Raw genomic sequence first — 25843 nt, 5'->3', positions numbered from 1 at the left:
ACTGCTGAGGATATTGATGTCCAAAGTGGAACCATTTTCTCCTTGGATTTGCTGTTTAGCATGAACTGGGATTCTTCTTCAGTCATGCTTTCCTATTTGTGGTTCCTTGGTGGCAAGTAGTGCCAGTTTGTGAAACCCTGTAAAGTATAATTAAACTTGATTGCTAACATGGTAGTTAATACACAATAAGTTAGACGTTTAGTCAATGTCTGATAGATAAATCTCTAAATGAATATTGATTATTTCCTTGCCAGGTTGTGCATTTGTGACTTTTACAACAAGAACCATGGCACAGACAGCTATCAAAGCAATGCACCAAGCACAAACCATGGAGGTAAGAAGCAGACAGCTGGAAGAGGAGAAAAATCCTTTACCAAGAAAATCCCTTGCCTGACAAACCTATTGAAGTCTAGCAACATGGACAACACCAGATCACCCTGAAACTCAAAACATAATCAATCTACCTTAAGGTCTGAAATATTAAGTTTAAGATCATGGAGCTCAGTGGTTTGGAACACTTAATGATCTTGCAGAGGTCTTGTGTTTGATTCCCAGCATCCACATGGTAGCTCATAACCATCTGTAACTATAGTTGCAAGGGTATTCAGCACCCTCTTCTAGCCTCCTTGGCACCATAAATGCGTGTGGTGCACATAAATACCTTAGGGAAAACACTCATACATATAGGAAAGTAAATCTTTTAAAAGCTAACATAGTAGAGCCAAATATGATGAGTGCTTATAGGTTAGTGATTCAGGCTAAGACAGGAACACTTGGAACCCAGTAGCTAAGAACCAATTGTAGGAACATGGTAAGAAAGTGAGGGTGGTATAAATTATAATGCAGCCTTCATATCATCCAAAAGGATGACTTCCTCCCCCAACCCCGGAGAAAATTTTGTTGTTTTAATTTTCTGTGTGTGTGTGTCTGTGTGTTCGTCCGTCACTATGTGTTCCTGTCCATCTACAGCATGCATATAGAAGTCGGGACAATTTTTAGGGGTTGGTTTCCCTTCCACTCTGTGGGTTTCGAAGATCAAATTCAGGTCATCAGGCTTGGCAATAAGTAATTTTTTACTCACTGCGCCATTTCCCTTGCCCCTAAAGAAGGAATTTGACCATTTGGTTTTGATGTTTTCATAGGGTTGCTCATCACCCATGGTGGTCAAATTTGCTGACACCCAGAAGGACAAAGAACAGAAGAGAATGGCCCAGCAGCTCCAGCAGCAGATGCAGCAGATCAGCGCAGCATCTGTGTGGGGAAACCTGGCTGGTCTGAACACTCTGGGGCCCCAGTACTTAGCAGTGAGTTGTGTGGTTTGCTTTCTGCAGACTGTGCAAGCTCCCAGCTGTTTCTTCTGCTCTAGCTAACTGTCATTTGCAACTTGGCATGTAGAGATTCTGTGTGGAAGTTTAGGCAGTTAAGTCATGCCTGTCTCCATTATGGTTTAATCTTGAGGATTTTCCTACAATTAAAGTGAAAGTATGATTTTAATATAAATATTTATAAATGTCTCTTGTTTCCCTGCCTCCAAGAGATATCCATAAAAAAAAAACTTCACCATTCACTATCACTTTCCTTGTCTCTCTCTACAAGATGTAGTAGGTACCATCCTTTTTTTTTTTTTTTTGATTATCAAGACCAGGGTATCTCTATATAGTAACTCTGGTTGTCCTGAAACTCCCTATGTAGACCAGGATCATGTGGATCTCATAGATAACCGTGCTGGGATTAAAGGCGTGCGCCACCACCACTAAGCTCATCTCAGTCTTTTATTGAGTCTTCCCTAAAAGCATGATAAATGTATCTTTGAGCAGACTGAAAGATCCCGAGATTAAAATGGACACTATTAAATGAGAAATGTAGGTACGTGTTTGTTGCATTTGCCAAATTGTAAATTAATTGATTTCTCTGTTAATGACTTAGTTATAGAGTCTAAAAGTAGATCCAGCTAATCTATTATTTAGATTATAGTGAATCATAATCTCACAGGGAATTATTAGAATTGTGAGACACAAAGGAAAGGACATCTTTGACATATTAGCACATGGCTATAGTTCAGTGTTTGGGAGCCCATGTTAGGAAGATCATGAGTTCTAGGTCACCACCCTGTGATGTACAGTGAGTTCCTGGCCATACTGAAATCTTGTCTCAGAGAGAAAGAGAAGGTCTTCTCTGAAGCTGTAAATGGTGAAACCTTAACTCTGTGTGGATGGTTGGGAAGTGCACATAAAGGCATAACTAATGGCAGTCATTCATTCCTCATTCTTTCAAATACTGATTCTGTATGGAAACAGGAAAGATAATATTTCTGTTGGCCCATACTGAGTTCTAGTTAACTTGATAATCATTGGTTTCCATATTTCTAAAATTTCCAAACTACTAATTTACTCTAACTAGTATATCTTTAAAATTAGATATGAAAGCCAGGTGGTGGTAGCACATGCCATCCCAGCACTCGGGAGGCAGAGGCAGGAGGATCTCTGTGAGTTCAAGACCAGCCTAGTCTACAGAGTGAGTTCCAGGACAGGCTCCAAAGCTACAGAGAAACCCTGTCTCAAAAAAAAAAAAAAAAAAAAGTAAAAAGGTAAAAGATTGTTGTGTATATTCCAGTAGATTGAATTATTTCTTAGTACTGGAAACATTATTTGTAAGTTGAGAGATACTGCAGTTTTCCACCAGAATAATGCTTTGAAAATGATTTCTTGCCAGATGTGGTTGTGCATGCCTTTAATCCCAGCACTAGGGGACAGAGAGACAGCTCTCTCTCTGAGTTTGAGGCCAGCCTGGTCTTTATAGTGAGGTCTAGGACAGCCAGAGCTACATAAAAGAAAGGCCGTCTCGACTCCACACATACATGCACGCGCCAGAAATACTGCAATGCGATACAGTGTGATAATTGAGACTAGTTAAGTGGAAAGCTGGATGTAGTTGTGTATACCTTTAATCCCAACACTGAGAAGGCAGAGAGACTGGTGGATCTCTAAATTTTGGGCTAGCCTGGTCTACATAATGAGTTTGAGACCAGCCAGGGCTACATAGTCTGAACCTGTCTCAAGCAAACAACAACCTAATAATAAAATAAACGTAATGGTTGTAACCTAAAGAACATGTTGTGTTGGCCTCACTTGGAGAACATGGGAAAGAAAGAAAGAAACTAGAAAATAGCCTATAAGCTATGAGGTGTGCTGATGCTTAGTTCTAGTTTATTTCTCTCTGTTCCTTTTGTTCTTTGCTGTGCTGTATTCTGCTGCCCAGAGACATAAGCTTAACTCACTCTCCAGTGAGCAGTCTCCTGGACTCGGGCTTTAGCTTGTGTGCTCTTGTCAGGTGTAGTCATCAGCCTTGCATTTCTGTTGGCTTGGGATCTTGTGTTTTACATTCTTCCCTCTGGGGACCTCTGCACTCTTGCTTTGCTGTGCTGTGCTGTGCTGTGCTGTGCTGTAGAGTTATCCCAGATGCAGAACCAGCCCTCACTCTCACTCTTGTTCTGTTTTTTGGTGTAATGTCTAGCTTTATTTGCAGCTCCTTCAGCAGACTGCCTCCTCTGGGAACCTCAACACCCTGAGCAGCCTTCACCCAATGGGAGGTAAGTGTTTCACTGCTGCAGAGGAGCAGCAGTGCATGGGCCAACCTACAGCTGCACTCATTACATATGGTAACTATCTTAGCACTCAAAATTTCTTGTCTCTATTATGTAAGCCCTGGTGTTAGTTGATGCTGCATTGCTCTTTTGTTGTCTGGTAGATTTTATTCTAAGTCACTGTGGGAAAGGAAATTGACCAAGAACCCTTAGGGACCATCCAGGGTTAGGCCATTCAGATGCAGAAAAACCTCTCAGGAGCCCTATATAATAAAGTAACATTCAGTGACTTTGTGTAAAACCTTATCAACGCTGCTAGAATTCAGGAGCTTTTGTGTTTCTGAATTCATGCTGTTGTTATTGTTGCTCTTAAGATACATGAAACCCTGTGTTGAAAAAAAAAGATGCATGGAAAATGTAAATTATTAATAACATGGTTTATAGCAAAATAGCAGAATGAAGAGGCAGAATGTGAGTAGTCCCACAGCAGCCTGTGCCTGTGCAGTGGGGTAGAACTAAGCATACATGATTAGAGAGAGGGGCATGTTTAATGAAGTGCATTTTGAAGTTTTAGTAGAGATTGGTTTTGTCCTAGGGAATTTAGTTTTCTGTTTTGGGGAAATTAAGTTGTAATGTATGGTGTTTTTACTTTCAGTTTCCTGTCCTGATTATGTCTATCCTCTAGTCAGACACCTTACAAAATCCACAACACAATTCAAATTTTTGGACTTTTTTTAGTTTTTTTGAGACAGGGTTTTTCTATGTAGTCAAATTTGTTCTTGCTGTTACCAAGGTTTTACTTAGAATTCTTTTCCTCACATTTTTTTCTACCTTCTTCTGATGATTAATTTACTGTTAAAGTAGAAGTGTTTTCTTTATTCATTCTCTTGTTACTGTTCTTATTGTTACTAGCATGGAGCTTTCTAGATCTGTTCCCACCTCTGTGTGTGTAAGAGGGACTTATTTTACTATAGCTTTTGGCACTGTTCTTTTGAGCTCCTGGCCCCGTAATAGATCACAGGTTTACTCCTCACTCAGTTTTGCCTACCTCAGTATTGTTGTTCATTTGAAGTGCTGTTGCTATTGGATTAGCAAGCTCTTCTCTAAGGAAGTGGCTATAAATTTTTCTCCATTTCTCCCTGCTGGGGCGAGAACCCAAGGCCTCATATGTGGTAACATGTGCTATACCACTGAATTAGAACCCCAGCATTTTACAGTTACTGAATGACAGCTAGATCTTTTGAAGTTATATAGTATATTATGGAAAATATAGAAAATAAGTATATTCTTACATAGAATAGTTCCTCTTTGTCTGGGACCATTTTTAGGCATTGCTGAAGTTAATGTTGGCCACCTACTCTGCTGGCTGATGTCTTTTTCTGGATATTGCAGGGTTAAATGCAATGCAGCTACAGAATTTGGCTGCACTAGCTGCTGCAGCTAGTGCAGCTCAGAATACACCAAGTGGTACCAATGCCCTCACTACATCCAGCAGTCCCCTCAGCGTCCTCACCAGTTCAGGTAAGGGGCAATAGGGAGCATTGTGTTCCTTGGACAGATCTCTGAAGTCAGAGTCTAAGGGCAGGGGCATGGCATCTTAGAAAGGAATTAACAAATATCCAGTTGGATTGTATTAGGAATGAAGATTCAGAGTTCTTCGTCTTGGTGTCTTCCTCTACTCAACCCCTGTTTTATTTTTGAGACAGGGTCTCTGTCTGTCTGTGTGAGTCCTGGCTGTCTTAGACTTGGTGTGTAGACCAAGGTGGCATTGAACTTGAAAGAGATCCTTCTCTCTCTGCTGCCCGAGTGCTAAGATTAAAGATTTGTGGATCAGGGTCTTCACCAACCTTTTTAGACTTTTTTTGTTTGTTTTTGCTCTTCGTTAAGAATTTTTAAATTACTCAGTCAGGAGAGGTGGTGGTTCAGTGGTTAACAGTATGTACTGGTCTTTCATCAGACCTGACCTTGTTCTTAGCACTCACAGTAGACAACTCAAAGCAGTCTCTAACTCCAGAGAATAAAACTTCTAGCCTCTGCATGTCTATATTACACATCTGTACAATTTTAAGTAAAATAAAAAATTGAATGATACTACACCTGCATGTGTATATGTGTTTATTTGTGAGTGCAAGAATATGCACATGCCACATTACCTGTGTAGCAGAGGACAACTTGTAGCAGGTGATTCTTTCACTTGGTGTGCCTAGGAATGGAACTCAGGGTTGGTGGCCAAGCACCTTTACCCACTGATCACCCTCAGGTGTCATTTCAGTGATTGCAAAACCCGTTTTACAAATAGAAGAGTTAGCTTGGATCATTCTTGTGCTTTGGTTCTTGTTGGCAAGAGAAGGCAAGTGTTGATTTAACTCCTGGATTTCTAATAGCAGGGTCTTCACCAAGCTCCAGCAGCAGTAACTCTGTCAACCCCATAGCCTCACTTGGAGCGCTGCAGACATTAGCTGGAGCAACAGCTGGCCTCAACGTGGGATCTCTGGCAGGTAATGGGCAGCCCCTGGCCATTATCTGGCTTCTTTTATAAACGGCACATCATAAACTAACCCAGTACCAGTGTTAGAAATAATCAGGGTTTTGTTATCTCTGAGGGAGATCCAGACTCTGCTACTTAGCTGGTTGTAACCTTGGGCCACCTTCTAGTAGTCATTTTCTCACCCATGATGTAGAAGTAATAGAATACTGTGAAGGGTGCTTAAGAAGTTAAATGATGCCGTGCAGTGGTGACATGTGCCTTTAATCCCAATGCTTGTGAGACAGAGGCAGACCGACCTCTGTGAGTTTGGGGCCTGCCTGCTCTACAGTGTGACTTCCAGGACAGCTAGGGCTACATAGAGAAATTCTGTCTTGAAAAACCAAAAAAGAAAATAGAAGTTGTTGAACGAGCAGCTGGAGAGAGGGCTCAGCTGTTTAAGAGCACTAGCTGCTATTCCAGAGGACCTGAGTTTGATTCCCAGCACCCACACGATTGGTTTCACAACTGTCTGTAACTCCAATTCCAGAGAATCTGATACCCTTTTAACCTAATGGGCTGCATACTTGTGGTGCATACACATATGTACAGACAAAATACCCACACAAAATTTTATTTTAAAGACTTATTTTTTATTATGTACATGGTGTTCAGCCTCCATGTATGCCTGCAGGCCAGAAGAGGGCACCAGATATCTCATTACAGATGGTTGTGAGCCACCATGTGGTTGCTGGGAATTGAACTCAGGACCTCTGGAAGAGCAGTCAATGCTCTTAACCTTTGAGCCATCTCTCTAGCGCCCCCACACAAATTTTTTTTTATTTTTTTATTTTTATTTTTATTTTTATTCACACAAAATTTTAAAATGCAAAATAACACTTTATGAAGGTGATGTTAAATGAGTCGGTGTTGGTGGCGCACACCTTTAATTCCAGCACATGGGAGGCAGAGGCAGGTGGATCTCTGTGTGTTCAAAGCCAGCCTAGTCTACAGAGTGATTTCCAGGACATCCAGGGCTACACAAAGGGAGCCCTGTCTTGAAAACAAAAGAAGAGAAGAAAAGAAAAAGTTAATGAATGAATAAGCAAATGAGAGCATAGGAAAGGGCAGATGAGCACACAGAACATGTTCAGTAAATGTTGGATATTATTTTAATGCTAGCATTTACTCAATCTGGGGCTGACTTTACCATATTCCAGCTTTGTATGAAGAAGAGATAGAATAGCCAACAATAAAAAATGGACATAGGCATTTGTGAATGCTGTCAGTCCTTCTGTATGCTAGAGAACAGTCACATGACAAGTCTCAGTCTGTGGAAGTTAAGAGGGAGATGAAAGGACAAACTTTGCGGGGAGGTATTGCATGGAGAGGCTACTTGTGTGGCCCAGCTAGCATAGCCCTGAAATAACCACACAGAATTTGTATTAATTAAAATACTGCTTGGCCCATTATCTCTAGCCTCTTATTGGCTAACCCTCACATCTTGATTTAACCCATTTCTTTTAACTGTATATCACTACAAGTTTGTGGCCTACCAGGAAAGATTCGGCATGTCTGTCTCTGGCGGCTCCACAACCTCTTTCTCTGCTTTCTTCCTCCTAGCATTCAGTTCTGTTTTCTCCACCTACCTAAGTTCTGCCTTATCATGGGCACAAAGCTATTTCTTTATTCATTAACCAATGAAAGCAACACATAAACAGAAGGACCTCCTACAACCAGGGAGGGGTCCATGTTTTAGTAACTTAAATATTTGTCTTCAGCATCCATTGAATCTTTCCAGTATATTAACCTTGTTCTTCCTCCAACAAAGGAATGGCTGCATTGAATGGTGGTCTTGGCAGCAGTGGCCTTTCCAATGGCACTGGGAGCACCATGGAGGCCCTCACTCAGGCATATTCTGGTATCCAGCAATATGCTGCGGCAGCACTCCCCACTCTGTACAACCAGAATTTATTGACCCAGCAGAGTATCGGTGCTGCTGGAAGCCAGAAGGAAGGTGAGTGCACCAGAACTGGAAGGTGAAGTTTGGGGCAACAGAATATAGGTGGCCAGATTAACACTTTCCCAGCCAGGAACAGACCAAGAAAGAATGTGAATTGCAATGCTTTTGCAATTAGTGGGTGGAGTTGTGGATCAGAATTCCTATGGATCCTTTTAGGATGAAGCTCAGTTTTTAAACAAAGAAATAAACAGACATTGTAATTACTGCATCTGGTCTTTTGTCAAGAATCTTCTTTAGTTAGGAAGTCTTCTCTGGGTTATGAATATATCAGAGGATTGTCTAAGTACACATCTCTTTTAGGTGTATCATTTGACATTTTTCTTTCTGATTAATACATGAGATACTGAGATGTGATACTGACATGTTGGTAGGTTGGATGGAATGAAAAATGTGTCCTTTAGGAGACAGTTTCTACAGTGTTCCTGCTAACACCTTAGTATTCGGGTTTGACTGGGTTTCTGTAACTACAACTTGATAAGGGTTTAGGCACTAATGTCAAAACAACAAGTAGCCTTCTGGCTTTAGTGTTCAGGACCCAGAGGGTGTGAGAAAGCAAACCAAGTGTGTGTGTAGGAGAAAGAGTACAGTGGCACAGAGATGGCAATAAAGGCCATGTGTTTGATGGCCACTAGGAGACATATGCAGCTGGAGAATGGCTGGGTTGTCATTTATTGTTTTAGTCACTCATTAGTCATTTCATTAGAATATCACATTGTAAGTGAAGTGTACTCTGCTATGAGTTCAGTGCTAAGCATAGGCACATTTTTAAAATGTCTTTTCTTTTTATTGGGATACAGTTTGGGTATGGTTAAATTCAAAATTCACTCTATGAGTTTGAGTTTATACAGTGCTGGAAGTGCTACCATACTGGGAGAACATTTGTAAACAAATTTAGTATCCAGGCACAGTTCTGAAACCTAATTAATTAATTTCGAGGTAGGGTTTCTCTGTGTAACAGCCCTGGCTGTACTAGAACTCACTCTGGCTGGCTTCTGCCTCCTGAGTGCTGGGTTTCAAAGCATATAACACCACCTCCTGGCTTTGAAATCTAATTTTTGTTGTTGCCTATTTGCTTTTGCTTTTGAGGCAGGGCAGTCTTACTATGGAACCCAGGCAGACCTTGAATTTGTTAAGATCCTCCTGTCTCAGCCTCTTGAGTTGTAGGATTACAGACTGAAACTTGTTTTGACTATATAACCCATTTTACACCTTTTCCTAATTCCCTTGTGAGTTCTGTTTTGCTACCATACTTGCAGATCCACCTTCTTTCTAACCTCTGTATACCCTCTCTGACAAGGTGGGACTTTAACATCTTTTCATGAACCAAGAACAGTGGCTCACGCCTTTAATCCCAGCACTTGAGGCAAAGGCAAGCAGAACTCTTGTGAGTCTGAGGCCAGCAACCTGGTTCAGGAACCATAGTTCCAGGACACTAGAGCTACATAATGAAATAAGACTGCCTGTCTTGAACACAACAGCTTTGACCCTGATACTTGGAAGGCAGAGGCAGGCGGATCTCTATGAATTTGAGGACAGTCAGAGCTGTTACACAGAAAAATCATGTCTCAAAAAACAAAGGACATCTTAAATTCACGTGGAGTTGACACGTGGCTATAGGCAACTGGAGAAATCTGATTTTGGAGTTACTGCAAGGTTTCCTGCCTTTTATTTAGAGAATCTGTTGTTCCCTTCAAAGAATAAATTTGCTGATTTTTGCTAGCGTTAGTATGGATGGGAATGAGAGACCATTGGCTTTGGCTGATAAGTGTACTTAACACTGATCCTCTTTCAATCAACGGATATTTATTTAAAGGTCCAGAGGGAGCCAACCTGTTCATCTATCACCTGCCCCAGGAGTTTGGAGACCAGGACCTGCTGCAGATGTTTATGCCCTTTGGGAATGTCGTGTCTGCCAAGGTTTTCATAGACAAGCAGACAAATTTGAGCAAGTGTTTTGGTATGTTGGTTTCTCTTTTGGTGTCAGGTGGAATTAAGTATTTTGCCCCTGAGAACGAAAGCTACTGACAAATTCAGAGGAAGCTGAGTTTGAGTTTGACCTCAGCAGATCTCATGACCTCTTTCAGAGCATCACTTTTATCTGTCATAGAGGTGGTGATTTCTGCTCACAGCACTGATCCAGAGGTGGGGTACCATTGGAACTTGAGACTAAATACATAAGTTAACATCTTGGATAAGGAGGGCTGAGACTCTTAAGTCCCTCACCTAGGCTTCTATTTGGGCACACAGGTTTTGTGAGTTACGACAATCCTGTCTCAGCTCAAGCTGCCATCCAGTCCATGAATGGCTTTCAGATTGGAATGAAGAGGCTTAAAGTGCAGCTCAAACGTTCGAAGAATGATAGCAAACCCTACTGAGCGTGCTCCCCTCTGAGACTGGAGTGAGAAGATCTTCTGGTAAGTGGGGGAGGAGCACCCTTAATCATTCGAAGCCCTAAGGCTGTGTGTTGACAGCCCTGGACCCTGATCCCTGCCACTCTCGCAGGCACAGCTTGCCCTGAAGACTCAGCTACTGCCTTCTGTGGGAGTGTCGCTTCGTACAGAGGACAAGTTTGTGCTTTGGTTTCCAGTGTTTTACTTTGGAGTTTAGGTGCCATATCCTGAGGGTTTTTTTGTTTTGTTTTGTTTGTTTCTTTTCCTTTTATTTAAAGTTTGCCGTGTTTGTAACCAGTATGTTGAGAAGGACCAATACCAATCCACCCAGAGGAAGGGGGAAATGGTTTAAAAGATGATTAGAATGTGCCCCAAACCACTGAGAGAGGACTGAGCAGAACAGAAAATTGATTCCCCAAATCTCTCTACCTGAGTGCAAGGATGGGTACGGTCTAATGAGCTACAGGGGCAGAGTGACGAGGTGGCTTGGCATCTAGACCCCTTCATAACTCACTGCTTTCTGTGGAAATGCTAAGCTTGTGCCACCTATGTTTTGCTTTTTTTTTTTTTTTTCTGTCCTGGATGTCTGCCCTTTCCTAAAACGGGGTCAGCAAGTCTTAGGAAATAAAGTACTTCTTAATTTAGCCTGAAATATGCAAATAACATGGAGATACCCATTACTAGCCATCCCAGCCTACCATTGGTACTGCACTGTCCTGCCTGGCTGGTGGTTATTTGGGGGAAGCAGCCAAAGAGGTCATTTTTAGTTTATTTCAGTGTGAAGTTAGACCATTGCCCATTTCCAACAATTTATTTTGAAGAAAGTCTGTGGAAGTTCATCACAACAAGGAATATTGCCTCCTTCCCCAGCCACAATGTTCTCATGAGGGCAGATCTAAGAAGCACTTGCAGCATCTAGCCAACAAGGGTGCTGTTCACAGGCAGAGCAATCAGAAGCCTTCTGATTGAGGGATGAGGGACCTGCTTCTTGATGTACCTGAGTCAAGGTCTCTTCAAGCCAGGATGCTGTATTTGAGCAGAGCCTAGTATTCAAGAAGGTGCAGAAGTGCACTCCTGCCTCTGATGAAGATATCCCAGAGGTTGTATTTCCCCAGAGGTCTGAGAAGCCTCTTCTAGCCACTCTAGCCCACCCTCTGCCTTTGGAGACAGAAGAGCGTACAGGTCGTTTACAGGCCCTGTAGTGTTCTTTTACCTCAGTATTAGCCCATGTTCATTTTGTCGTCATGCTTACGGTTAGTGCCCTGCTGCCTTTCACCAGTCTTAACTCCAGTGCTTGCCAGTGTCCCACAGCCTCTGGGCCCTGCTGCCGCTCCAGGAAATGCTGTTGGGAATGTGCGTCTGAATAGAGGCAGCCCCAGAAGCATGTGACTGTCATCCACAGCCAGGGCTTGGGTTCCTGGCTCCTTGAAAGCTTAAACCTCACAAGTTAAAAGTCTTGACTCCTAACAGCAGAGATTAGAAGAAAGGAGCTAGCCTGTTTTTTAGTCAGATGGAGACACTTCTGCTTGTCTTGCTGTCCCTGTAGGTCGCATACAGGGATTGACCATCCTGCTGTTGTACAAGTAGTTGTTAGTGTTGGATTATCCCATTGAAGTTGGGTCTGTTGTCCTCTTAACAGACATGAAATAATACACTTCTTAAACTGAACCACATAACTTGAATTCTGCGCAATGGGAGAAGTGTCCTGTGTTTCAAGATAAAATTGTTCTAAAGGCTTCCAGGGTAATGATGGAATTTTTTTAAATAAATGCAAAAAATAAAAAAATAAAAATACAAAAATTTAAAAAGGAAAAAAAAAAGAAAAATGCTAGGTTGGGCAGGCACTGTTCTAAATCCCAACCAGCTGGAACCAAGAATGTTGTTTCTATTTTTATAGAGGTTTTATACAGCTCCAGGGTGGAGAATATTTATTACCTAAATTATATCTCTGGAAAAGGCCAGGATTTTGTAGAATCCAGAATGTGATTGTTGTACACACGGGGTGCTGTGTGATTGAAACTACTGACTTTCTGTGACCATTTGCAGCCCAGGTAACCTGTCCAAGGGGAAGGCTAACATTAATGCTGTGAATCGGCAGAGGCGAGAACTGTGTTGCATAGGTTGCTGCCAGTGCTGTGCTCCCTAACCATCTGTTCTGTCTTCTTCCCGCTTCTCTCACTTTCCCTCCATTTCACCATTTGTCCATGGATTTGTCCCGTGCTCTAGTATCTTAGGAAACCACCTTCCTAATGATTTTAGAGGCAAAGGTGCAAGCGACCCTCACCTTTGGAACAGACCCCAGACTCCATACCTGCTTGTGGCTCTAAAAGGAGCACTTGCCCCAGCAGAGCTCAGGCAGCCGGTTTGTGAGACCATGCACTTCCCTCTCCCCCTTTGCCCAGTACATGAGCACAGCGGTAGCACTGCCCTTGAGCACAGTTCTCTCCCCAGGCCAAAGATGGTTTTGTTGAAGAAGCTGCTCCCCTCCCTTTAAGTCTTGATGTGAAAGGGCTCAGCTCAGTGGAGACTGAAGTGAAGTCTTTAGCAATCCATTTCTGTTGTGTGGAAGTTTCTCTTCCAGTGTGTTTTCTGCTGTAGTTTGTGTCTTGGATTATATCATGCCATTGATTTGCCTTCACTGCAGCCTGACCACTGTCTCCTGGGTTCCACATGAGTGGCCAGGGCCTATGTGGAAGCTTAGGGCTTGGATTTCTGGGAACAAAGAGTCATCCCAAGACTGAGCAAGAAACTCTGGCCTTCTCCCCTCAATAATCTCCTTTCCACTCTAGTCAGCATCTTTTATTTCCTTTCCTCTCGGTTCTTGCCAGGTAGTGGGAAAGAGGCTGAGGCCCTGCTCACCCTGTCTTGATGGGTTAGGTGCTTTGCAGGGAATCCAAGCCTTAAGGCTCCCTTTTGTCTCTGGCAGTTGGATGTTCTCTTGGTGTCCTCCATGTCCTTTTGAACTTTTCCCTGTGTCCATTGTTAGCATGTGCAAAAGTCCCTGTCATTCCCTTCCCCTACCCCTTCCCTGCCTCCTCATTTCAGGGCTGCACACAGTGAGTGTCCTGTTCTCTCTCTGTTTGGATGTATTGCTCTGTGTAACTCAGTGGATCTCCCTCTTTCTGGTTTGTTTTTTTTTCTAGATTCCTGCCGTTTGTTCATCGTTGTGCCTAAAGCATGTCGATGTGGCGTCAAGTACATCGTCCAAATCCCTGTCTCTTCAGCTTCTCTGATGCTTGAACTCTCACCTTTGACCTTGTGTTGACCTTTGATGCTGATGTGTATTTTATTATGTTTGTTTCTTTCTTTGTTTTTTCTTTTTTCTTTTTCCCCCCTTTTGTGCTGCCAAAATTGGTTTTGCTAGAACGACTGCTGAAGGGAAAATATTTAAACTGCATTTGAATATAAAAAAATCTATTTTTCTAGAACTTCATAAGATAACCACTTGATTTTGTGATTCCAATTCTTTGTAACTGTCTCAGAGCAGCCCTGCTAGCACATGCCGTGTGGTGTCTGTATTCCTGTGAACACACAGCCAGTCCGCTTCCAGGCTTCGTTCCTCTGTGTGCTTAGTTTTAAAGACAACTTGAACAATGAAATAAAACGATGTCACTAAAATCTTTGAGGCTCCTGAACACATTTTGCTGATATAGTTTTGGGGCTTGAGGAGACCGCATGTGTTTATTATTAATTAATTTTTTTGTTTTTCTGAGTTCTAAACTGCAGAAAACACCTGAAATACCCTCACCCCATTCATTACCTTTTCACTGAGGCTGAGGTTTAGACCCCAGCTAGCTAGCCTTTTGTTTTCCTTTTGTGGCTCTTCCTGAAGCAGCCCTGCAGAAGAAGCCCTAGGGTCCCTTTGCCCTGCCCCTCCCCTCAGTCAGCTCTCATCCATGCTTATTCCTACAGTCTCCACAGCAAAATGTGATACTTGGAAATTGGGGGGGGAGTTATATTGCTTTTGCCTTTTTGTTTTGAATTTTCCCTTTCCTTCTAAGATTATGCCCAGAAAAACCAAGTTGTGCATGTTTCCTGCTGTTTCTTCACACCTTCTTATATATCACCTTCACCTCTCTGTTTTCTATAGTTTGTGCAAAAACTGACTGATTTAAAGGGGTTTCAAAGAAGATATTTTAAATTGTTATGGGGTTGATATTTTTTTTCTCAATTGTATTGTTTTATTTTGAAGTGGCAACTTTCTCCTCTATTGCCCTTAGAGTGTGTCTGCCTGTGCACTTAGACTGTCACTCTTTGTGGCCTCCAGGTCTCAGTGGGGCATCCAGGAGGCTGGCTGCTCTGCTCAGGGAGTACAGGGGGGCCAGAGAGGTAGAAGCAGAACCAAAGGTGGCTGTGGGTAGGCAGGAGGCTTAGCACATCAAGGCTAAATCACTGAGGAGGGAGGGTGCTGTGCTCCTAACTACAGAGTGGCAATACACCTGCCTGCCCTTTTCCTAGGTGACAAGCACAATAAATACTACAGTCTTCACACTGTTTACAGCCCTGGGCACCAACCACCCCACACTGACTCTTCACTATAGCTCTGCTCTTACTTAGCTAGTAAAGTTGGGGTAAGGGCAAGAATTGTTTTTAAATTGGGTGAAGAGCCAAATAGCTACTGTCCCCAGGTGCCAGGCCAGCCAGTTCTTTAGTTTCCTAAGGGAAACGTACCCTCTTCTCTTGTAGCACCATCCAGCCTCAGGGTCTTGGGGACTTGGAAGAATGTGAATAGAAGAGGAGAAGCTAGAAGAAAATGAGTGCAAGGATGGGTCTGTGAAGAACAGAGGCAGCAGGGGGGAATTTTGACAGATCCCACTGAGACATAAGCGCTGGTGGGAAGGAGAGTCCAGGGAAGGGTGGCAAGGTGTGCAGCAAGGGTGGGGTGGGGAGGGGTGGGTTATTGAAGCACTGACTAGCATCAACCACGCCCAGGTGATGAAGAAGGGGCTCTGGCAGAATTTCTGCTCTGTGACCCCCCCACAGGTTGCCCCCAATATATTATGCTCGAGGCCATCTTACTGGAAGAAAAGGCAGCCAAGTGGAGGACCCCTGTAGATAGGCTCCTTAATGTCCTGGAAGTGGTAGTGTGGGGTGGACTGAAGCTAGAGCCCTAAACCTAGCCTGAGAGAGCCTGCTGTGTCCCACAGTCTGATTGCACAGAGCCGCCTCTGTCGGCAGGAGGCGCTGAGGCTCCCCTTCCTGTGTACTGAGAAGCTGTGTTTGCCAATGTATTTTGCTTTCAATTCCAAGAGGAGCTCTGGGAAAACCTGTGGATAAAACCAAATGCCAAATGTTGGACATTGTTTCTTTTTCCTTTTCTCTCTGATTGTTTTAATTGTTCTGTAGTGGTTTTAATGGATTTGAGACCCTGGAGCGGCAGCTGCCTTTCTGATTTCCAGCTGCTTTTTGTGAATAATTTAAAAAGAAAAAAAAAAGAAACTTTACATTTTGGAGACAAACCTGTGTGAGTTTTTTATTGGTACAAACGTTGTATTTAACACTAGGGGTTTTGTACAGTTTTTTGCCTTTTCTACTAGAAAACAATGTAAAGTGATTTCACAATGTGAAGAGAAAAAAATTGCCACTATGACCAAACGCACAGTCTGTTCTGCAGCAACAACGGGATTCAATCAACTCAAAGTCATGATTCAGCCGTAGAAATGCTTTTCCTTGACCTTGTTTGAGCTTTCCTTTTTTCCTGTTTGATTTACAAAAGATGTCTTTTTTTTTGTGTGTGTGTGTGTGAACTTGTGTTGTACTCTGTAGAAAATTATGGATTTTGCTTTAATGGTTTAAAAAAAAAAAAAGGACAAGAAGAGCCCTTGTCGCTTTTCTTACCTAATCACAGTTTGTGTAGTGGATTATAAAAAGAAAAAAGTTGTTAAAAGTTTGGAGCAAGGGAGTATGTGTTTAAAAGGACTCTCCTTCCCTTTTTTGTGTGTTTTTCCTTTTGTCCCAATGGGGAACCTAAATCTGTTTTAATTGCACAGACACACGGACAAAAAGTCATTTTGTATCTGCCAAGTGTGGTACCTTCCTTTGTTTATTTGCTATTAAACTGTTTGAGAAGAACTGATGTGTTCAGAGTTGTTGATCGCCGAGACCAAAGTGGGGATCCAGGACGGCTTTCATGTTGGTATATTTGATGATCATGGGCTCAGCCGAACCCGCACAGATATCATTGAAGGAAAACACAGTTTCTCTCCAGAATACAACCTGCCTGACCTGTCTGCATATGACAAGGTTGCCACAACATCGAAACACCTTGAAATGATTTGGTGGCGTTATAGTAGTTGCTATACCACAGAACTGGTTCAGACCACCTCTTGCTGGAGCTCTTTCCTCCTCCATTACTGCTGATGACCCATGTGAATCCTACCCTATGTCCTTTTCTATCCAAGCCTTTAGTCTCCAGCCCCAGCAGCCGTGGCTGCTCTTCAAGAGGACCTAGTTCAACTCCAAGCACCCACGTGGTGGCTCACAGCCATCTGTAGTAGGATCTGCTGTCCTCTCTGGCCTGCAGGTGTACATGCAGTGCACTCATATATTTAATAAGATGTCTTCAGGTAACTCCTCAGGTGTTCTAGCTTATTCTCTAATGAAGCTGCTGGCCTAGGGCTGCCTTTGTGCTCTGAAAGGTGCAGCTCAGCTACTGAGCCTAAACAAACTTGGGCTCTCTAAGTTGAACAACAGGTCTTGGTTCTTTTATTTGTTTTTTGTTTTAAGTGTGTATTGGTGTTTTGCCATGGATGTCAGGTCCCCTGGAAATGGAGTTGCAGACAGGTGTGAGCTGCCATATGTTGCTGAGAATCAAACCCTGTCTCTAGAAGAGCAGCCAGTACCCTTAACTGCTGTTCCATCTCTCCGGGCCTTGGTTCTTATCCAGTCCTTCACTGTCACTGCCTTCCTTACATGTAGAGTCACAGCAACTCTGAGTAGTCCAGTCTTCATGGAGCTGAAGACGCTCTTAAAGCTTACAACTGCTGCATGGGCTGTGGGTGGTCCAGACCACGATCCTCTACTCAGTGTTCCTCTATTGGGTATGTCTGGCACGGGTGGGGTAAGATTGTGGAGTGCTTTCTGGTGCCTAGTAGTACACTAGCATACTTTCGGTTCTGAGAAACCGGGTGAAAGACGCTTCTCCTTTAACCCAAGCATTTCCTGGACAGAAGACCATTTGATGATGCTCACATTTGGAGTTTAAAAGATCTTGTGTCGAGGGGTGGTGGCACACGCCTTTAATCCCAGCACTTGGGAGAGGCAGAGGCAGGTGGGAATCTTTGTGAGTTTGTGGACAGCCTGGTCTACAGAGTGAATTCTAGGACAGCCAGGAATACACAGAGAAGCCCTGCCTCGAATCTGTCAACCAAATCTTACCTTTAATTGGTGGTCTTCAAGTCTTCCTTTCTCAGGTTCCTCCGCCCCCAAGATGGAGGCTCCTCGTGTAACCTTGAACTCGATCCATCCTGCCTCAGCCTCCCCAATGCTGAAATGACCCTCATGTACTCCATGCCTGACTTTAGAAATACATCAGAAGTTTGAGGTTGGGGTGGAGATAGAGTGCTTGCCCAGGCCCTGAATTTGATCCACAACACAGTAAAAATAGAACCAGGACTGTATATGAGCCTGCAGAATAGTTGCCATAGCTAATATTTGCTGGACTATTGCCCACAACAACTCCCCCCGTTTTATTTTATACCTTGCCTGTCCTGGGGAATAGCCCTCTAATATTTCCTGTCTTAGGTGGCATCCTGCCCCCAATTATTACCGGTCCGTGGCTACACAGACACATAGCCCTAAACCAAGTATCCCCAGGACTGACAGCGCCAACGAGCCAGACCAGCACTGCAACCATCTAGCATGCACTAACTGGGTGGTAAAATTAACAAAGGCAGTATTCCAAACCCCTCATATGACGGTTGAGTTCCATAACAGTAGCAGAAGCATTCAATACAGTGTCGGGAGTAACACAACATGATAAAAGCTAGAACATGTTAGCCGTTGAAAAGTCCAAATATAGTCCACTTGCTCCTGTACCAGAGCCACTTGTTGGTTCAAGGTCAATATTAAGATTGCTGGCTCTTTCAGCCAGCTGGTTGACAGTCTCAGCCATCTGCACAGTCTGGGAAAGAGAAATTCCGGCAACAGTGTCTGAGGTGGCAGAGATAGCAATAATGGCAACCACAGCTGTGGTGATTCCAATGTCTCTCCTGCTGGCTCTTTCTATGGTCCAGCACTTGCTGTCATATTTGCTGATACTCCTGACACTGCCGTGGTGTCCCCCAGGGCCGGGCACCAATTGGGCTGGGGCTGTTGGACCCTAGAGTCCAATCACCGAGGAGTCGTCTCCCCAGAGACCATCTCTCACATCACAGCTGATGTAAAAGCATGAGGATTTTAATTCTGTCATGACAGAGTTTTCCAGCATTTGGGAGGCTAGAAAGACCCCCAAATGGCTGGTACAGGCTATTTTTAAAGGGAAAAACCACAGAAGGAAGGGGTGTCTGGGGGTTGTTCTTTAACTATTACGATTGGATTATTCAAAAGGGCTATTACCAATAATTGGCTGGAGAGTGGTTGCCAGATCAGATGAGGTAAGGGAAAACTTCTGAGTGTCACTTTGCCCCTTTCCCAGGGCCTAAGTCAAAACATCAGTCACTGAGTCAACACCTAAGGGTTATCTTGCCCCCTATTCAGTAACTGAGTTCTATTTGGAGAACATTCATAAGGACTCAAGGAGATGATGGACAGTTCCCAATATCTCAGTACGGGTATGTACAGCTGTTATGTCCTTGGTTTTCAGGGGAGAAGGGGAAGTACTGAGAGGATTCAGAAATGGCTTTAGAATTTACTAAGTTTTACATAGTAAAGTGATATGAGAAACATTTGAAGCTCATTGTATATTCCATCTTTACATCATTGCTGGGCCTGTATTCATTGTTTCCCTCCCCATTTACATTACTAACAAGTCAGTTAAAAGCAACTATGCTATGAGGGGTACTAGAATTAGACTTTCTCTTAACTGCCGCCAGGGAGGAATGTCTCAAAAGCAAATACAGTTGCAGTGACCCCAGGCTCCAATGAGGTTAGACTTGGGAGGCCTTGTGGCACTCATACTATCTACCCCAACCCCCAGAGGATTACAGCTCTGCCTCCTTGGGCTGTTTTGATATTGGAGGGAATTACTAGTCACTATTGCTCCTGCAAAAGTGTCACCACCTGTAGGAGTCAAAGATCCTCGGGTATTTCTCTAATAGATTTTCTGACCAGGTCTTGTTTGCCTAACGTTTATTTTTGAGACAGGGTCTCACAATGTAGCTCTGGCTGGTGTGGAACTCCCCAGATCAGGTTGATTTCAAACTCCTATCAGTGGGCTTAAAAGGTGTGAGCTACTACAGATGCCCTTTAAAGGTTTATGGAGTTTGTTTTTCAAGACAGCACAGCGTTTTTCAGTGTGGCCCTGGTTGTCCTGGAACTCACTCTAGACCAGGTTGGCCTTGAACACAGAGATCCACCTCCTGAGTTAGGATTAAAGACATGGGCCACCATCACTTGGCTTATTAGATTGATTTATTTTTATGTGTATTGAGTATTTTTGCCTGCACATACGTACATATGCCTATCCATAAATACACACACACCATATGTACGCTGGTTCCCACAGATGTTGGAAGAGGTAGTCAGATCACATGGGCCTGGAATTAGGTACAGATGGTTGTGAGCTGTGTGGGTGCGGGGAATGGCATCAAGGTAGAACAAGGATTCTTAGAGGTTGAGGCATATCTCTGGCCTTTGTTATTTACTGAGTGTGTGGGTGTGTTTGTGCATGTGAGAGACACATGCATGTATATGTGTCAGAGGACAACTTTGAAGAGTTCCGATAATCAAATTCAGCAGGTTTGGCCTTTTTAAGTTATTTTATGTGTTATTTGGTGTGAGGATGTCAGATCCCCCGGTACTGGAGTTGCAGACAGTGTTAGGTTGCCATTGTGGATGCTGGGAATTGAACCTGGGTCCTCTGAAAGAACTGCTGAGCCATCTCTCCAACCCCCTACTGTTTGTTTTTATCTTTGTATTGAAGGTAAGATTTCCCAGTTGGGGAGTGTTGGCGCACACCTTTAATCCCAGCAGGTGCAGGCAGATCTGATTCTGAGGCCAGCCTGGTCTATACAGTGAGTTACAGTATTGTCTATTGTACTATTGCTGTGAAGAGACCACAACTGCCTGCCTATAATCCCAGCCCCAGGGCATTCAACACTTTCGGGTTTCCACAGGTACCTGCATTCATGGTCACATACTCCTCCCACATACACATAATAAAAATAATACATATATAATTACATATATGAACACTAACATCTATCTTCCTGAAGTGTTAAGCTACCTGGAAAAGCTAGTCCCTAAAGGCTGTATTGAGCTGGTACATGCCAGAGCATCCTAAGTGGGCAAACCCATGGAGACTTAGTTTCAGAAGCTAGAAATTCATGAGGTTCAAAATTGATCTAAGCCAGGGGCTGGAGAGATGGCTCAGAGGTTAAGAGCATCTTGCCTGTTCTTCCAAAGGTCCTGAGTTCAATTCCCAGCAACCACATGGTGGCTCACAATCATCTGTAATGAGGTCTGGTGCCTTCAGGCATACAGACAGAGAGAATATTGTATACATAATACATAAATGGTTGATTGATTGATTGATCTATTGATCTAAGCCGGCCAAGGTGGCACACACCTTTAATTCTAGCACTCAGGTGGATCTCTGTGAGTTCGAGGCTAGCCTGATCTACAAGTACTAGTTCCAGGGTCCAAAACTACACAGAGAAACCCTGTCTACAAAAAAAAAAAAAAAAAATTAGCCTGAGGTCATTTGTTCTGTCTTTTNATTTTTTTTAATTAATTTATTTATTATATATACAATATTCTGTCTGTGTGTATGCCTGATGTCCAGAAGAGGGCACCAGACCCCATTACAGATGGTTGTGAGCCACCGTGTGGTTGCTGGGAATTAAACTCAGGACCTTTGGAAGAGCAGGCAATGCTCTTAACCTCTGAGCCATCTCTCCAGCCCCTTGAGATAATTTCTTAAAGCCTGGGTTGGCCTTTAAGTCCTTTATACCTAAGGATGACCTTGAACTGATCCTACTTCCTCCCCCTTAAAGTTGTGGATTATAAACTGCACCACATATCAGGATTCACGCGGTCTTCTATTTAAGTTATCCTGATCCCTTATCGGTAATAGGGAATAAGGCCCACTCCAGTATTATGTAACTATTTCCTCCAAATTGAAACTTCTTCCTCTGGGAAGGAGGAGAGAGACTCAGGAAGCCAAGGAAAGGCCTTTAATCCCTGCACTGGGAGGGAGGTAGAGGAGGCATATTTCTAAATTCAAGGACAGCTACAAAGCAAGTCACCAAGTCTCAAAAGAAAACAGGATTGGGAAGATGGTTCAGCACTTAAAGAGCACTGGCTGTTTTTCCAGAGGTCCTGAGTTCAATTCCCAGCAATCATAGCCATCCATAATGAGATCTGGTGCCCTCTTCTGGCCTGCAGGCATACATGCAAACAGAACAGTGTGTGTGTGTGTGTGTGTGTGTGTGTGTGTGTGTGTGTGTGTGTGTTGTAAGTAAATCTAAAAAAATTAAACACACAGGCTGGAGAGATGGCTCAGCGGTTAAGAGCATTGCCTGCTCCTCCAAAGGTCCTGAGTTCAATTCCCAGTAACCACATGGTGGCTCACAACCATCTGTAATGAGGTCTAGTGCCCTCTTCTGGCCTGCATTCATACACACAGATTATTATTTTTATATGATAAATTAAAAATTAAACACACCAAAAGACAACTTGCAAAGTTATATAACCTGTGAGCAAGCACTTGGAGTAAGGATACTTGGTGGAACAGACTAAGCTGTGGGGAGGTCCCAGGGATGTAGGATTCCTCACCTATGCTGGGCGAGCTTCCCAGTGATACAGCTGCATCTCCCTAGAAGAAAACACCACCACTATCCCTTCTTGAAGACTACTCAAAGATGCTACAGGAACTCAGAGCAAAGCTTCAGCTCTAGGTGTGCCATCCAAACATAGGAATCATCTAATAAGTAGTTGGGAAGGGAGACCCCCTCAGTGGGATTGCTTGTGAGCTGCCTAAGTCCAGTGGTGCAGCTTCTTGGGGTCATCCCTGTGTTTGAGTGGGTGTTGTGGTGATGGAATGGTTAACCAGGCTAAACTTGAGTGGACCTGGAGAGATGACTCAGTGGTTAAGAGCACTGGCTGCTCTTCCACAGGACTACATGGTGGCTCACTAACTGTGTCTAACTGTGTGTGGGCTGCTGCAGACGGTTTCACTATGTAGCCTTGCGAGTAGACCAGGCTGGCCTGCTTTTAGGTAGACCTACCTCTGCTTTTCCAGTGCTAGCATTAAAGGTGCGTACTCCCACAACCCGCTTTAATGAATACGTATAAATAAAGACCTGATAAATCTCCAAGCCACCAGCCCCTGAGTTCGTCCTGTCCTGTAACACCTCCTTAGCCCTCCAGGAACTCCATGAAGTTTGTAGTCCAAAGATGGTCTCTGGGTGGTGTTTGCCACACAGCCCAGGTAGCGTCATCGTTTGTGGGCCCCAACATCTTTTGGAGACTTCAAAGGTCGCTGTTAGGAACAGACACAGTTCACTACAGGGAATTTAAACATTTTAAATGTCACATGCAGCAGGTATTGGATAGGTTAAAGGACCACGGCCTATTAAATACATCTGAGGTACACAAACTTAGTTTCTAGTTTCCAGCTTCAGACTCAAAGCCCAAAATCACATACATGAAGCTAGATGAGACCTATTTCTAGAATTAGTATTCTATATGACAGTATCACAACAGAAGTTTTAAATATATATATTAATCTTACATATTTTAAGATAATGTGTATGTCTTTTAAAAAAAAAAATGTTTTGTGAGACAGGGTTTCTCTGAAGCTATGGAGCCAGTCCTGGAACTTGCTCTGTAGACCAGGCTGACTCTGCCTCCTGAGTGCTGGGATTAAAGGCCACCTGGCAAGAAAAGTTTTAAAGACTGAAAATAAAACCAAAGAATATGAGCTTATGTAGAAGAGTCCCTAATTTGGGGTTTTCTTGTGTCTCTCTCAGAGCGGTTCTGGATTCTCCTTTAAGCATGCTTTGGTTTACAAGAGAGAGCCATGCTCCAGTTCCAGACCCTCTTGCCTCACTTTGTCCCATGAGCTCGTTTTAAAAATGATTATAGATTTTTATTTTATGTGCATTGACGGTTTGCCAGGATGTCTGTGTAAGAGTGTCAAATCACTTGCAGCTGGATTACAGCCCACCTTAATTAGTTCTTTAAAGACTGAATTCATAGTTAGAAGTTTTTCTCTGTCTTGCCTGGTCTCACTGGACCAGTTTCTTTCCCGCTCGTTTCCCACCGCTGCTTATGAAATAATCACTCAGACAAATATTAAGTATAATTGCTTGGTCTATGGCTTAGGCTATTACTGGCTAGCTCAATTTAAAAAAAAAAAAGATGTTATTTATTATGTATACAGTATTCTGCCTGTATGCCCGCCTGCAGGCTAGAAAAGGGCACCATATCTCATTATAAATAGTTATGAGCCACCATATGGTTGCTGGGAATTGCACTCAGGACCTCTGGAAGAGCAGCCAGTGCTCTTAACTGCTGAGCCATCTCTCCAGCCCCTAGCTCTCACTTGTAAGTTAACCCATTTCTAATAGTCTGTATATCACCACATGGCCATCGCATTACCTTAGGTGTTCCGGCATCTCCCCACCTGCCTTCTTTCTCTCTCTATGTCTGCTATATTCTATTCTACGATAGGCCAAAGCAGGTTCTTTCTTAACTAATGGGAGGAGTACATATTCACCATGTGCAGAAGGACATCCCACATCAAGTGTTTTCACATTCTGCAGAACTGGGGGTAATTCTAGGAAAGGAGATAAACCATTCACCCAGGAGGAGTGCCGGGAGCTGCTGGTGGGTACACACTTTCTGGAAGTGCTGGCAGTTGTGCACAACTTTGAGAACAAAATCCACTGAATTACCTACTCTAGCAGAATGAACTTTGCACTGGGGTGAGTTGAGCTTTTGGGTCTGGCAGGGACTTCAGTTGCTCTCAAGTGCACAAGGTCTAGTGAATCTAGTATTTAAAATATATAAGACCCCACAGTGTTTGGCATTAAAGTTCACAGTTAAGAGATGCTGTCAAACCAGGGTTGGGATTAGAATTGGGGCGCTTAAGATTTTTCTCATTCAGTGTGTATGCACGTACACATGTATATACATACATACAGAGGCCAGAGAGCAATTTGTGGGAGTCAGATCTGCCCTGTCACGTGGATCCCAGGGATGGAACTCACTCAGGTTATGTTTGGCAGCAAATGCTATTGAACCTTTTTAAACCTTCAAGGACCACGCTGTGGCCCCTGGTCGTCATTTTGTCAGTAGAGTAATATCTTTTTTCTCTAACACAGTTCTGAGTCCTTGAGTTCTGTGACAGTCTGTAAACTCGTGCTCTTAACCAGGCCTACTCTGCTTACACAGCTGATACGGAAATGCAGCAAGCAGAGCCAGGCTGGCAGCCATTGTGCTGTGCTCTGCTTATGTGTGAGCCCTCTGAGACTTTAACTATCTCACCTTGTAGAGGAGGAGACAGGCCTCTGGCACCAGCTGTCCTCGGTGAGGTGTCAGGAACAGTGTGAGCACATGCCCAGGTAAGTGTCTAAGTGATGAGTAAATTGCAAGAATAAAATGGAGTAGGTTATTAGGAAGGAAAGTGGAGCTGCAGCCAGATGTGTTGGCTCACTCTGTTAACCTCAGGGAGACCGAGGCAGGCAGATCTATGTGAGTTCTAGGACAGCCAGGGCTACACAGAGAAACCCTGTCAAAAAACAAGATGTTCGGGCTGGAGAGATGGCTCAGTGGTTAAGAGCACTAGCTGCTCTTCCAGAAGTCCTGAGTTCAATTCCCAGCAACCACATGGTGGCTCACAACCATCTGTAACAAGATCTGGCACCCTCCTCTGGCATGCGGGCATACATGGAGGCAGAATGTTGTATACATAATAAATAAATAAATCTTTAAAAAAAAAAAAAGATGTTCCATTAGCTGTGTGCGGTGTCTCATGCCTTTAGTACCAGCACTTTAGAGGCCAGCCTGACCTACAGAGTTCCAGGAAAGCCAGGGCTACACAGAAGAACCCTATATCAAAAAACAAAAAAGGGCCGGGTGGTGGCGGCTCACGCCTTTAATCTCAGCACTTGGGAGGCAGAGACAGGCGGATCTCTGTGAGTTCGAGGCCAGCCTGGTCTACAGAGCTAGTTCCAGGACAGGCTCCAAAACCACAGAGAAACCCTGTCTCGAAAAAAAAA

The 25843-nt window shown here is 43.5% G+C and overlaps 1 protein-coding gene across 13 annotated transcripts in view; it reads left to right on the top strand.

The window, feature by feature from the left end:
- The window catches only part of Celf1 (CUGBP Elav-like family member 1), a 68345-nt gene extending 51813 nt beyond the window's left edge, over nt 1-16532 (top strand). For 4 of the 13 annotated variants that reach the window (XM_050124208.1, XM_050124207.1, XM_050124212.1 and 1 more), the window contains 9 exons: nt 255-334; nt 1143-1304; nt 3514-3589; nt 4976-5104; nt 5968-6081; nt 7879-8064; nt 9884-10027; nt 10318-10484; nt 13604-16532. In XM_050124208.1, coding sequence (XP_049980165.1) covers nt 255-334; nt 1143-1304; nt 3514-3589; nt 4976-5104; nt 5968-6081; nt 7879-8064; nt 9884-10027; nt 10318-10445 — 1019 coding nt within the window. In that variant the 3' untranslated portion in view covers nt 10446-10484; nt 13604-16532. Of the gene's footprint in view, nt 1-254; nt 335-1142; nt 1305-3513; nt 3590-4975; nt 5105-5967; nt 6082-7878; nt 8065-9883; nt 10028-10317; nt 10485-10572 lie in introns of all 13 variants that reach the window. The other 9 variants (XM_050124209.1, XM_050124204.1, XM_050124206.1 and 6 more) reach the window with 8 other exon arrangements.
- The last annotated feature ends 9311 nt before the right edge of the window (nt 16533-25843 follow it).

Source organism: Alexandromys fortis, unplaced genomic scaffold (genome assembly GCF_014885135.2).
Source record: "Alexandromys fortis isolate MF-2015 unplaced genomic scaffold, M_Fortis_MF-2015_v1.1 scaffold_222, whole genome shotgun sequence".
In the NCBI taxonomy this organism is placed as follows: Eukaryota; Metazoa; Chordata; class Mammalia; order Rodentia; family Cricetidae; genus Alexandromys; species Alexandromys fortis.
Note: the sequence above shows the minus strand (reverse complement) of the source record. Positions and strands in the feature narration are given on the sequence as shown.